The 14,786-nt window shown below is 37.5% G+C and overlaps 1 protein-coding gene across 1 annotated transcript in view; it reads right to left on the minus strand.

Moving 5' to 3' along the window:
• Positions 1-4,903: 4,903 nt before the first annotated feature.
• Positions 4,904-14,786, minus strand: part of ROCK1 (Rho associated coiled-coil containing protein kinase 1) — a 125,260-nt gene continuing 115,377 nt past the window's right edge. The window contains exons 28-33 of the mRNA XM_040264706.1: positions 10,408-10,478; positions 10,123-10,211; positions 9,068-9,146; positions 8,650-8,911; positions 8,129-8,336; positions 4,904-6,452 (exon numbers count right to left, since the gene is read on the minus strand). Coding sequence (XP_040120640.1) covers positions 6,449-6,452; positions 8,129-8,336; positions 8,650-8,911; positions 9,068-9,146; positions 10,123-10,211; positions 10,408-10,478 — 713 coding nt within the window. The 3' untranslated portion in view covers positions 4,904-6,448. The remainder of the gene's footprint in view (positions 6,453-8,128; positions 8,337-8,649; positions 8,912-9,067; positions 9,147-10,122; positions 10,212-10,407; positions 10,479-14,786) is intronic.

Below are 14,786 nucleotides of genomic sequence, written 5' to 3' on the forward strand. Positions count from 1 at the left end.
GTATATTGTCACCCTGCTTATTTAACTTCTATGCAGAGTACATCATGAGAAACGCTGGGCTGGAAGAAGCACAAGCTGGAATCAAGATTGCCAGGAGAAATATCAATAACCTCAGATATGCAGATGATACTACCCTTATGGCAGAAAGTGAAGAGGAACTAAAAAGCCTGTTGATGAAAGTGAAAGAGGAGAGTGAAAAAGTTGGCTTAAAGCTCAACATTCAGAAAACGAAGATCATGGCATCTGGTCCCATCACTTCATGGGAAATAGATGGGGAAACAGTGGAAACAGTGTCAGACTTTATTTTGGGGGGCTCAAATATCACTGCAGATGGTGATTGCAGTCATGAAATTAAAAGACGCTTACTCCTTGGACGAAAAGTTATGATCAATCTAGATAGCATATTCAAAAGCAGAGATATTACTTTGCCGACTAAGGTCCGTCTAGTCAAGGCTATGGTTTTTCCAGGGGTCACGTATGGATTTGAGAGTTGGACTGTGAAGAAGGCTGAGCGCCAAAGAATTGATGCTTTTGAACTGTGGTGCTGGAGAAGACTCTTGAGAGTCCCTTGGACTGCAAGGAGATCCAACCCGTCCATTCTGAAGGAGATCAGCCCTGGGATTTCTTTGGAAGGACTGATGCTAAAGCTGAAACTCCAGTACTTTGGCCACGTCATGCAAAGAGTTGACTCATTGGAAAAGACTCTGATGCTGGGAGGGATTGGGGGCAGGAGGAGAAGGGGACGACAGAGGATGAGATGGTTGGATGACATCACCATCTCGATGGACGTGAGTCTGAGTGAACTCCGGGAGTTGGTGATGGACAGGGAGGCCTGGCGTGCTGTGATTCATGGGGTCACAAAGAGTTGGATATGACTGAGCAACTGAACTGAACTGAGGATGAAGCCTAAGATACTAACAAGCTCTCAGGAAATCACCCTTTTGAGCAGCCAAGCACTTGTCTTTTTCTGCTTGGTCGGAGTTGGGTTGCAAATGTACCTGGGTCTCAGCCCACAGGAAGAATATACGTGGGGGACGGGGGTAGATGGTTGCGGAAAGCACAGGGCAGCAATATCCTTTTAAGAAAGAGGAAGGGGAGGGATGTGGGCAAATCACGTCCATTCACATTTCAGTGGTGAAAACAATCATATGGCCAAGCTGCATGGAAGTTTGGGAAATGTAGTCTCTCTGAGCTCCAAGACCCCGCGCAATCATTTGATGTATTTGCTGAATAATGTACTTGGGGTGGTGATGATAGGAATTCAGAAATGAAAGAAATTGAGGTGAATGGAAAGCAGTTTGGGGTAAGAAGGTTTTAGAGAGACAGAAAAACATCTAAGCGATCAAATTCACTCATTCAACAAGTATTGATTGTCGACTCATGGACCCTACCTGGCAGATGCTAATGGTCCATCAGCAAATGTAGGGAAAAAGCTAGTACAGTAAGAGTAAATATGCATGTGGAGGACAGGAAGGAAAGTAGCTAGAATAGAGCAGAAGACGTGTGCAGGGCTGTGGCAACAGATAACGTAGGGTGGATAATATGGGAGGCAGTTAGGGAGTGCCTGAGTGCCAGGATAAAAGGTTTAGTCTCCTTGAAGCAGTTTTCTGTCTTCTTAAAGTCACTTGTCAGCACAAATGAGAAGTGTAATATTGAAATTTCTTCCATGTGCCACACATTTCCAAATGACCTTATTCCAAAGTGAAGATCTAACCTATATCAAGAAATCTTTTATAGGGATCCCTTCCAGTCAAGACAGAAAGACCACTTTAATTTTCTCTACTTCTGTTTTCTACAAGAAAAAGAATATTTGCATATCGTGTAATTTGGAGCAAGATATTTAGAGCACTGAAGCAGAAAATTAAAGTGGAGAACAGGGTGGTAGTAGCGGGAATATTAGTTTAAAAATCTCATGTACTCTTCAAGTGAGTTTTCAGTGTGACTGGACGTTCTGTCAAAACAAACAAAAAACAGCAGTGTTGTTTTCTTTCTGATAACTCACCTGGGAACCAGGGCAACAAACTAGAAACTTCCTTCCTCCTAAAAACTTGAATGCATTTTAACAAAGACTGGTGGTGGGCACTGTTTGCGAGGAAAATTGGAGGAAAAAATGTAAACACTTTCCAAAGCAAAACAATCTTTTGTATTTTTACCCCCAATTTAGTATTTATCCTCATATTCAGATTTGATTCCACAGAGAACTTCACCATTTGCATGCTAATTTTTCATATAGTGATTACCCCTGTTATCTTTCACCATACACAAATCCATTTTCTGGTTGTTATTCAATTTTTAAAGATTACAGAATGTGCCAAAATTTCCAGGTAAGGAATATTGTTGCTTTTGCCTCTAGCCTTTTTGGAAAAGAGAAGCCTTATTTTCCCTTTGCAAACCAACCCTTCTCCTCTTTCAATGTCAAGGTTTGTGTGGGTCTGGCCTCACGTGTAACCAATCAGAACACTACTTCTCTTGAAACCAAGCAGACCCCTGTAAGGGCCTACCCAGGAACAGGTCCCCCACCACATCCACCTCTTGTGTGTAGAAAAGCTTTAGTCTCCAAAGGCTTCCACGAATTCCAAAGAGCAAATTCAATCAGTGAGAAAGTGCAGAAACAAAGGAAAACAGTCAAGCAGATGAAGTAACAATAGTTTAGCTATAAAATCAAGTCAAGGAGCTTTAGTTTCCCCTCAAGGGTTCTAGATAATATCTTGAACTATATCCTTGACTTTTTAATTAATTAATTTTAATCAGAGGCTAATTACTTTACAATATTGTAGTGGTTTTTGCCATACATTGACATAAATCAGCCATGGGTGTACATGTGTCCCTCATCCTGTATCCTTGATTTGTTTTGCAGTTACTAAAACCTTGGGCTTCCCTGATGAGTCAGTCTGTAAAGAATCCTCCTGGCAATGCAGAAGTCCTGGGTTTGATCCCTGGGTCTAGAAGATCCCGAAGAAGGAAATGGCAACACACTCCAGTATTCTTGCCTGGGAAATCCCATGGACAGAGGAGCCTGGCAGGCTATGGTCCATATGGCCCAAAGGCTCAGACACAACTTAGTGACTAAATCACCACCAAAACAGAGAAAGTTAACTGCATGCTGATCACCAGCACATAGACCCAAAGCAATTAGAACCAGAAGGCTGATTGAGATTCCCAAAGCATCACCCTAGTAACATCACCATCAACCAGTCAAGAATTGTGCACAAGCTGATCACACACCCTGACACACTATCCCTCCGTCTTTACCCATCTGTAAAAGCCACTGGAAGCATGAGGCTTTCTCACTTGGCCCTGCAATCAATACTGTACTTCTCTTCCTTACAACCCAGGGTCAGCAGATTGCCTTGCTGTGTATGGGGCAGGTGGACCAACCCAAGTTTGGTTTGGTAACACCCTCTACACACAGGAACAGCCTCAAGGATAGACATGACTCCAGCAGTATGAGCATTTCCCAGGTCCTAGGAATGATTGCACCCCACTCCAGTATTCTTGCTTGGAAAATCCCATGGACAGAGGAGCCTGGTAGGTTGCGGTCCATGGAGTCGCTAAGAGTTGGACACGACTGAGCAACTTCACTTTCACTTTTCACTTTCATGCATTGGAGAAGGAAATGGCAACCCATCCAGTGTTCTTGCCTGGAGAATCCCAGGGATGGGGGAGCCTGGTGGGCTGCCGTCTATGGGGTCGCACAGAGTCGGACACGACTAAAGTGACTTAGCAGCAGCAGCAGGAATGATTAGGCTTTTCGCTGTGATTGCTATACTTCTGGGCTTTCCCAAAGGCTCAGCAGTAAAGAATCCACCTGCAATGCAGGGGATACAGGAGATGTGGGTTCTATCCCTGGATCAGGAACATCCCAAGGGCATGCAGCAGGCAGGGCAAGGTACTGCAGAGCAATAGCAGGGGGGTGTTCTCCTGACCACGACACTCCCCTGACCTTCATCATGTTGATGTACTTTAGGATCGAGTGATTTCCTGAACTTAGAAAAGAAGTGTTGACCTGGTTTTGCAATGTGGCATTTGAAGTCATTGCTGAAAGCTCTGTCAGTTCTCAATAATTTTATGCTCAAGTTAATACTTTGTTTTGTTTTTAAAAAAAGTCCTCTAGGTCAAGTACATAAAATTCACTGTGTTCTCTGCACTCTACTGGACCTTATTACACTAGACATACTACATTGGGGTGGTGGTGACGGTTCTGAGGAGCTAGTAAGTACACTGTCCAGAACTGTGAAAGATCTGAGGTTCACTTGCGTGCTACAAGTCAGCCCGCCATCACTTCATGGATCCTGGGTCGAAGCCAAATGACTTTACACTTAACAGCACAGCAAGCAGCACAAGCTTCACGTTCCCATCAGTTCCCCTTGCCCTCTGAGTCCCACAGGGGTGATGCAGAGTGGTCCAGGGGGTTGCTGAGCATGCAGTGGGGTGGGTCTGCATCACAGCTGAGGAGTCCAAAGTTTAGGGTACCTGAATCTTTTACAATAAGCACAAGCAACTCTGCCCAACTTTTGCCCTGGGGAGAAACATTATGTTTATTATACAACAGTAAACAAACCTGCCCTCTCCTTGATGGAAACAGAGTATCTCCCAAGGCTGTTCACTATATAAATCTCCTTGACAAAGACAGGGTAGAACAAACAAAGGCTGTCAAAGCTTCCGCTCTCCGGATGTGAGAAACTTAAGAGACTCACGGAGGATTGTTTCTAACAGACATTAGCCAACTTTTCATTTCAATTGTAGCCACTCTTATTTTACAGCACAAACCAGTTTTATCTTTTAAAAATTCACTTTAATCTAGTCATGAGATTTTACAAACATTTGTATGCAGTCAGGGACTAATTTATAGCATGGTTTCTATTCATCTCATCCATGAGAAAACACCATAGCAGTCATTATGAAAGGTCTCCATCCATAAATTACTTTTATTTCTCATTAAATGAGCACAGAGTCATTAGCATATTAATAACAGATATGTTTATTATTACATATCCATCAGTGCGGCTTTTAATACCACTTGAAACATGCATATCATCCTAGAGACGAATCAGTTTTCCAGTGCTTCTTATCTGATAGACATTACTGCAAAGCCATTATAAATTACTGAGGAGGTATTTGGTTAAAAAAATAAACAATAAATCATACTGCCCATATGAATCAACTCTTGTTATTGAACAAGAGTTTAACAGTATTTATCTGGTAATTCCTATGTTAACTGGAAAACATCACAGATGTATTGCCATAATTTTCTTTTATACTGGGTGCAACTTTCTACATATTTTTGCAGAGTTTTATAAAGTCATTCATTATTTAAGCAGGTAGTTTGATGCAAACATTGTCTCAATTTATCAAAGTCCAACAAACCTCTAAATATTTTAAATTAAACCAATTATCAATGAAAAAACCCCTGAACACACATAATTTTTTGAAAATATGTTTTTTGAAATTTTTATAGTCATGGCAGTAAAATAATTCTCTCAAATTAAGGCACTAAAAGGGCAATGCAACTCCCACTGAAGGTGTTCTAAGAATAATTTACATTTCAAACAGTGCATACATTTCTTATATGTTTGTTAACTTAATGTCTTTATCACTTAAAACCACAAAGAAACACATTATACAATTACAGAAATGATGTACCCCACAAAATGCTTTTAAACTTGGTTCTTTTGTACAGTTAGTTCCTAATGTCTCTAGTAGTAAAAATAACTCAATATGGCTTGGCAAAAATGCATAGATTAAATGTAAATTTTTTTTTTTGCCTTCTCCCATTCCCCAATCTACAAACTTGCTGAAACACATACAGTATTTTGTAAAGCATAATGTAAGATATTTATTTTCCATCAAGTCCACCATGGGCAATCAACAGTAAGGCTTTTAAATTCTACAGTGAGGGCACTGAAGTCAAGTGATATCACTGCTTTCTTAAAATAGTTTTGTATAGTCTTGCAAGAGCATGAAAACTGAAGTTATTTTTTTAAAAACCTTTCAGTTGTCTCATTTTGAGATATTCTCTTTACTCCTTCCATGAGCTGATCTTGATAGTGACAGCCATTCCACTTGAAAGTGAAAGTCTCTTCCCCTCACTGGTATGAGGAAAACTGTGTTCCATCATGATTGACAGGCGTTTTCTTAGAAATTCAAAAAGGCAGCACCTTTTTAAAAAAAATATATCTAGCTAAGCTTTCCCTCAATTGTACTTGCATTACATAGTAATAATTAATCTAATCTACCTGTAGGCAAACCCGCAATAAAAAAACAAAAAACAAAACAAACAATCCTCAGTGTGCTTTTGTGCCAAAGCAAGGACAGAATAACAGCAATCTTAACCCTGAAGCTTGTGATATTTGTGTCAAAGGAACAGCCTGTCTGCTCTGCATGGTTAGAGACGCCTGCTTCATCAGGTAGCATCCCACACAATTCCACAAGGCACTAGGTCACGTGGTTAACTGTTGAGGGGGGAGAAAAAAATTGTTAAGTAACGTACTCAGCTGATAAATACAAAAAACAAAACTTGAAAGGAAAGGTACACATACATTATATATAATAATTAAGTAACACACAAAACTTGGCAAACAGGAAAAGGGAAAAAATACACCATTATCTCCTTTCTGCTTCTACTGTTTCAAACACATTGTTCCCCCTACAAAGCTGTAACCAATTTTAAGTACTTTAGATTTATTCAGCTTTTATCCTGACAGGAGAGGCTGATACAGGGTTCTACACAAGGAAGACCGGAGTGAGGTAATAAAGCACTGGAACAGTATTGCAGCTGGGCAACACAAGGAGGACTGGATGTGAGCCAATCCAAAGAATTAGACTTGGTTACTGATGATACGGAATGAAAGAAACAGGGTAAATTAAAGATGGTTTTTAAGCCTGCTTGGGAGAGTTGGGTGACATTAGCAGAGACAAATCAGTTCTAGACTCAAATATCCCTCTCAGTAGAGGGTTAACATTCCAGGGAAAGATTGTATTTAGGATAAGAGAAAAAACATAGGTTTAGAAAGAGATAAAAATGGGTTCCAATGACTATGCCACAAACTGGCTGTGTGATCCTGCAAGCTGCTTAATTTCTCTGAGTCCCAAGGTTCCATGCATTAGAGAACTTTGAAGATAGCATAGCCACTTCTCAAGAAAGGGTTTAATTATGCCCTGAAATTGTTCATTTTACCATTTAAACTTTTTTTAAAATTTTGTCGAAAGTAGTTAAACTACCCTCCCCCCAAAAGAAGAAAAAATGGGTACTTAAATGAAAAGTTTATTTGTAACAGAGATAATGTCAAATAATTTTGATTAAAAAAAAAAACCTATGCTAACACAGCTAAAAATAAGATGAGCAAAGTTTCACATGAAAAGTTATGACCAATCTAGATAGCACATTCAAAAGCAGAGACATTACTTTGCCGACTAAAGTCCGTCTAGTCAAGGCTATGGTTTTTCCTGTGGTCATGTATGGATGTGGGAGTTGGACTGTGAAGAAAGCTGAGTGCCGAAGAATTGATGCTTTTGAAGTGTGGTGTTGGAGAAGACTCTTGAGAGTCCCTTGGACTGCAAGGAGATCCAACCAGTCCATTCTGAAGGAGATCAGCCCTGGGATTTCTTTGGAAGGAATGATGCTAAAGCTCAAACTCCAGTACTTTGGCCACGTCATGCGAAGAGTTGACTCATTGGAAAAGACTGTGATGCTGGGAGGGATTGGGGGCAGGAGGAGAAGGGGACAACCGAGGATGAGATGGCTGGATGGCATCACTGACTCGATGGACGTGAATCTGAGTGAACTCCGGGAGATGGTGATGGACAGGGAGGCCTGGTGTGCTGCGATTCATGGGGTCGCAGAGAGTCAGACACAACTGAGCGACTGAACTGAACTGAACTGATGTACCATATATAACACAACCAACGACAATAAAACCTGACATGGAACTAAATAAATACGATATTTATAAATATTCTGAGCTTGAAACAGGAATCAGTTAAACTACTTGGTAAAGTCGTTTAAGTCATATATAAAGACCCAACTACAAATGATGCCTTTTACAGGGAAAAGAACAATTTGATTTTGGGTTTTGACAGCTATTATCCAGTCACTTAGTGTGAGAAAGGTTAACACTTCAATCCTTACCTAGCTTTTCCAGATGTATTTTTGACCACTTTCCGGAAAGACTGATTTGCAGTGGACCTTGTAGAAAGTGTTCGAGGGGATGCACGCACAAAACCAGATGGTGGATTCTTAGGGATTTTCTTTACTAAATGAGTTACCCATTTTTTTTGTTCATCCTGAGAACACGCTAGCAGCAGCATATCTCTTGCTGACGTTACATCATAACTTACTATTTTAAGAAAAAAGAGCACAATCAAAGTCACATAATACTTAAAGGAGCCCTCTCAAAGGTTCTTGACAATTTGAAAAGATTTACTACACTTAATTAAGCTTGGACAATATCTTCTCTTTTTAATTCAGAAAATTTAAAGAGAAAACATTAGCCATAACCTAGTAAAAATGAAGTAAAATCAGAAATATATATGTGGCTCCACCAGTGCCAAAATATTACATCTTATTGTCTCTTTTCAACTTGTTACAGGAAGTGCTACACTGAAGAAGTTATCTTATTAAATGGTATAAGAATCAGTTTCATGCCTTACCTTTACATGGAGAAATCAAGTCCTCTTTCTTATCTATGTGGTCTCTGTGGCACTTAACATGGCATCTTCGACACTCCAGGGCAGGGGGTGGCTTAAAAACATGCCAGAGAGGTTTGGCACAGGCCTCACAGTTGGCAGGAAAGTGGTAGAGTGTAGGAATGAACTCATGGCCTTTGTGGTTTTGAAAACTTGTTTTTTCAGCTTGTTGTACTGGTTCCACCTCTAAGTCTTTTCTACATTCACCTTCATTTGCATACAGTATCTACATTCAGAAATGGTAAACAGAAGATTAAAAAAGTCTGGATCTGCACAAACAAGTTTCAAATGTATAAAAGTATTGATGTATTTACGTTTACTTCACAAATACACTTATAAGTTAGGTAAAGAATCTACTACAATTATAACTTCAGATTTTTACCTGGAATATTTTAGGAATTTCTTCAGTTTCAGCTCTGTACACATCTCCTTGTGTTACAGGACGAACATGAAACAATTTACTAAAATGAAAAGAAGATGTAAGCGATTATAAAAACACATTTACAGTAAAAGACAAAAGCAGGTATTTCACTGAAGAGAACACAGAGGTGGCAGATAAGCATAGGAAAAGATTAGTTATTAGAGAAATGTAGATTAAAATCAGAGTAAGTTTCACTATAAACCTATCAGAATTTTTAAAGTAAAGATAGAGATAAAACCAAATGCTGGTGGTGATGCAAAAAAAACTAGATCATTCATACAACTATGGCAGGAAACAGAAAACTACAGAGCCACTCTGGAAAAAGAGTACGGCAAGTTCTTACAATCTGTATGAAAACTGGTACATGAATGTTCAAAGCAGCTTTATTTTTAATAGGCCAGAATTAGAAAAAACGCAAATAAATGGTTAAACAAACTCTTGATATATTCATACAACAGAACACTCAATCATGAAAAGAAAAAAACTACATCTTGGATGGATTTCAAGGGAACTACACTGAGTGAAAAAGCGTATCTCAAACATTACACACTATTTGATTCCATTTATATAACATCCTTGAAGTGACAAAACCACACAAATAGAGGACAGATTAGTGGTTGCCAGGGATCCGAGGAGGGCACAGGAAGGGTGTCCTATGGCTACAACAGGACAGTGAGGGATCCCCGTGCTGGAATTTCTCTGTGTTTCAGCTTGGGCCTCTGTGACCTATTATTAATGACCAACATAATTATACATTTTTTGAGATGTTCTATGAATGTAATACCAATAAATACTTGACATTTACAAAAAATGCTTTTCGAATACATCAATCAGGTATGCAATGTTTTCTCTCTCATATTTTGATAAAAGTAGGATTTAATATAAAGCTGTTATTTAAATTTGTTAGGGAAAGAAGTTTATAACATAGTTTAAATAACAAAATAAAAACTAAATGGTAAGTCTAAAAATAATTTAACACTCAACAGACTTAAGATTGGGAATAAAAGGCAACTTACTCAATGTCCAATACCATAGACGGATTGGATTGTTCCTTATCTTGTTCATCATTATAGAACAAAATTTTTTTGCTGCTTACCACAACATACTAAAATGAAAAAAACAAGGGGAAGAGAAAACAGCAGTATTAACTTGGTTTAAAGTGGTAAGTATAATACTTGCCTTTTAAAATGTCTAGATTATATTGTATCAATCTAAAAATAATGACAATTAATATAAGCTCTATGATTTAAAAATAAAATATACAACAAAATATCAACTTAAAAAAATGAGTTATATGGTACCTGTTTCTTCCAGCCATATCTTTTGATATTTCCTCTATTTGGTATTGAAAGCCAACCTTCAATTCTTGATTCTAGAAGGAAAAAAATATATAGTATTCTGTCACAAAAGGAAAAGCTATTAAAAGCTGTGTGACAGCATGCAGCAGCAGGCATTGGAACACAGCTACATGAGTAAGTGCTAAAATCTGCTCTTTCATGCTTTAATCACACAAATCAACTTTAATGGCCATACAAAAATTGCAGAAAAAAATTCCAAGCCACTTTCCCCTTAAAATTAACTTTCAGTACTCAATCATAAAAGTATGAAATAATGACAATACCCTTAACAGCCAGGCAAGACTGGAATGGATTGCAGCTTAGATGGGATATGATACAGAAAACTTTAAATATCACTTAACATTGATATAAAAATACTGAGCCAAAAAAAAAAAAATGCAGCAAGTGGAACAAGTCAGAGGCATGATTTACACGAGAAAGAGCAAGCAAAAGTACAGAAGTGTCCTATTACTCACAGAAGATAAGAATAGAAGATAAATAAATAAGGAATGCAGGCAGAACCAACTAGATATAAAGAATAAGAGACAAGCATTTTATTTGTTTTCTCAGTACAATATTCTGATAAATGATCTGGTAAAACATCTATAACAATTTCATTGAAAGTGTCCAAATGTGGTTGGGGAGAGGTTCCCTAATTCTAGTGGTAAGTCCAATTACAATTTTTAGCAAACTAAAGAGGTATAAACCCTTTAAAGTTTGTAGATCAGAATAAACAGTAAAAGAACACAGAATTCAGCAGGTAAAACTGATAATCTTTTACCAGTTTGTGCCCACCAGAAACTCTTTGACTAACTCAATCAAGGCATTTTATAATTATTATCATTAACATTTAAATATATTAAATACATACTAAATATAATTAATGTTTATGATTCCATTTAGAAATTATTATTTTATATCAGGTTAGAGATAAGACAATAATTTTATTTTTTAGATCTATTACATTTGAAATACAGATGAAAAGCAACCAACTTTAAGGTACAATGCTATGTGACATTATACCATTGTTTAAATCATGAGCCTAAGGGGAATATATATTACCTTCCTCTGTGTAACTTAAAAGCTGGAAAACAGTCTGGTCTTAAAGTAATGATAATAGGTAACATTTACTATATATTTATTATTTATCAAGTGCAAGTAATACCTCATATATAATCTATATATAACCTCATGAACATAGGATATTACATTCTCAGGAATATAAAAGAAGATGGGTCCTCCTATTATCCTCCATTTACAAATGAAGAGACTAAGGCTTAGCAAGGTGAACTGACTTGCCCTAGGGTAATCCTAGCAACTGGCCAAGCTCCAGGGTTCACCCAGGCAATCTAATTTCTGAGTTTCAATTCCTAGAGCACAGTGCTAATCTTTCCTTAGACAAACTGCAGTTAATTGAATTAGGAGTGATGATCTTGTTCCAGCTTCTTCCATGTACCTAATGGCCTCTGATTTTGTTATTCTCCTTCATGTAGTGGTTAAAGTGGAAGAAATAATGAGAAACTTCAGTTCAAAGTGATCCGCTTCTTCTCCCAACTTTTTTCTTAGTTGGCATTATTATTTTGTTCATCAATAATTAATCTGTCCCATTAGGCAGTTCCTTGGAAAGTTTGAGAGCAGGGTACCACATCCTAACACTTAAAAAAATATATATATATACACATATATGTATATATATATACATATATATACACATATATGTATATATATATATACATATATATACCCCAAGGCATCTGACATACAGAGTAGGTACCTGATACACCTTTTAAAAAATTATTATTCTGTAGTTCTTTCTTTCTTAATTAGCCAAGGAAGTGAAAGTGAAGTCCCTTAGTCGTGCCCAACTCTCAGAGACCCCATGGACTGCAGCCTACCAGGCTCCTCCGTTCATGGGATTTTCCAGGCAAGAGTACTGGAGTGGGTTGCCAATGCCTTCTCCAAGTCAAGTAAAGTCACACTCTATTTAAATAATGGTTGTAATTTAAAAACCACAGGGCTAATTTATATTCAATAACATATAGAAGGCTGCTCATTATTCACAAATATTCTAATTTACAAAAGGAAAAGTTATTGCTAGGAAAAGTTCCCTTCAGTGTGCCAAAGTCCATTTCATACCAGTAATTCCTCACTAAAAATAAAAGACATAAAAGCCATGGAAATCTTGACATTTATACAAAATTGTGTATGCCAAAATATCCTCCTTCCAAGCTATTTCTCTATGAGAATAAGTGCCAGAAATATATAAGCTTTCTGGTTCTAGTTTGGATTAATTTGCCAGTGTTTTCTTTGAATATACTGACTGAAATATATTTTCAATGAATTGTTGTATGGTGCCATTTCAGTGTTCCTATAGAAATTTTATACATCAAAGGCATTTTATAAATTAAATAAGCCCAATTTTCTATCTGCCCTAATTGAAATAAAATGAAGAAATCAGAAACTCAAAAAAAGTGCTGAAGATATATGAAGGTTTTTGCCAATTTAAAATTATTTTTTGCCAATGTTATAACAGAATTTTAGTCTTCCCTTCCAGTGAATTCCCTTCAGAGAAGCAGGTAAACCAAACTCAGTGATTTAAAAAAATTACTTACTCTTGTCTAATATGCAACTTAATATACCAGTTTTTTATTCAGTTCTTTAAAATTTTTTTTAGTTGTAAGGACCTCCTTTAAAACTATGACCACCTGTGACCTAAGTGGCAACCCAAAAGTATAATATTCTAAATTCTTTTATAATACAAACAGAAATAAGCTTCTCCAGATAAATAAATGTTGAGGACTTCTAAGTCTAGATTATTATCAATAACATACTATAGAAGTACCAAAAAAAAACCAAACAAACTTGGTCCCAGGTTTCATTTATTTGTAGAGAAATTTGAACTTAAAAAAAAATTTTATATGTGTATGATTGCAATATGAGCAATTAACTCCTTTAAGAGTTAATTATATGTAACTCATATAAGAAAGAGGATAATGTAAGAAAGAGGAGTAAATCAGTACCAAATACAGCCAATTCAAACATCAAGACTAATCTCTGAAGACTAACAAAGTTTACTTGGATGAACTACATATTGCTTAAGAAACACAGCTAGAGAACCATTCCAAAAAATTTAAATTGAGAAGTGATACAAAAAGAAAAAAAATCAATCAATGCTCAAGAATTCAGATGCACTGATTATCTCCAATCATTGATCAGTCTTCCAAACTAAATAAAATTAATCATTACCTTCAAAAAATCTTTCAGACATGTGAATGATAGGTAACTCTCAAATTAAGAATGAATGCCAAAACTTTTTACAATTCTTTCTAGATATGACCACAAAAACTTAACTTTATTTGCCGAAAGTCTAGTAAATGGTAAGACTTTATAAATATAGACTTTCAAGTTACTAGTACTCTTGCTTGGAAAATCCCATGGACGAAGGAGCCTGGTAGGCTGTAGTCCATGGGGTCACGAAGAGTCGACACGACTGAGTGACTTCACTTTTACTTTTCACTTTCATGCATTGGAGAAGGAAATGGCAACCCACTCCAGTGTTCTTGCCTGGAGAATTCCAGGGACGGGGGAGCCAGGTGGGCTGCTGTCTATGGGGTCACACAGAGTCGGACACAACTGAAGCAACTTAGCAGCAGCAAAAAGCAGTAAGATATCTGATACAGAGGTAAAGTAACTTTGATGATAATTATCCATAATTTCTACCTCCGATATGAAAGTCACAGCCTCCAATATGAAAAGGTGCAGCACTGTAAAGACCTCTGTAAAATTTCAAATTCAGAACCCAGTAATAGAGACCGACCCTGACTGGTCAATGGAGAATGGCCACCAGCACCTTTTTCCCCCCTCCGCTTGAACTTTGAAAATATTAAACGCAAAAATCTCTCAAAATACACAGCTATACTAAGTATAGCTCAGAATGGAACCAGTAGAACCATTAAACAATTTCTTTTGCTGACTGATCCCTCCTGAATAGACTTATTAGATCAGGATTCTGAAATCTAAATGGATATCTCACCTAGGTTTGCCAGTCAAACCACCTGATGACGCTTCAAGTTCAGCCTTCCTGAATAAGCCAGGATGAAATAAAACTCATTACCTTCCCCCAACCTCATCTCTCAATTCAAATCCTCTAGACAGTATTCATCAAGTCAGTCTCTGAAATGTTTAACCTAATACAAAGAGAACCAAGGCATACATAGTAAGACATTATAAACAAAGCTGAAGGGAAATGGATGGAATAAAGACAAAAAAGCTTTTGAACGCAGGACCTCTCCAGTGAGAGCACAAAGCCCTTACGACTGAACCGCCAGGAATTCCCATGTCAT

This window comes from Oryx dammah, unplaced genomic scaffold (genome assembly GCF_014754425.2).
Source record: "Oryx dammah isolate SB20612 unplaced genomic scaffold, SCBI_Odam_1.1 HiC_scaffold_22, whole genome shotgun sequence".
Lineage (NCBI taxonomy): Eukaryota > Metazoa > Chordata > Mammalia > Artiodactyla > Bovidae > Oryx > Oryx dammah.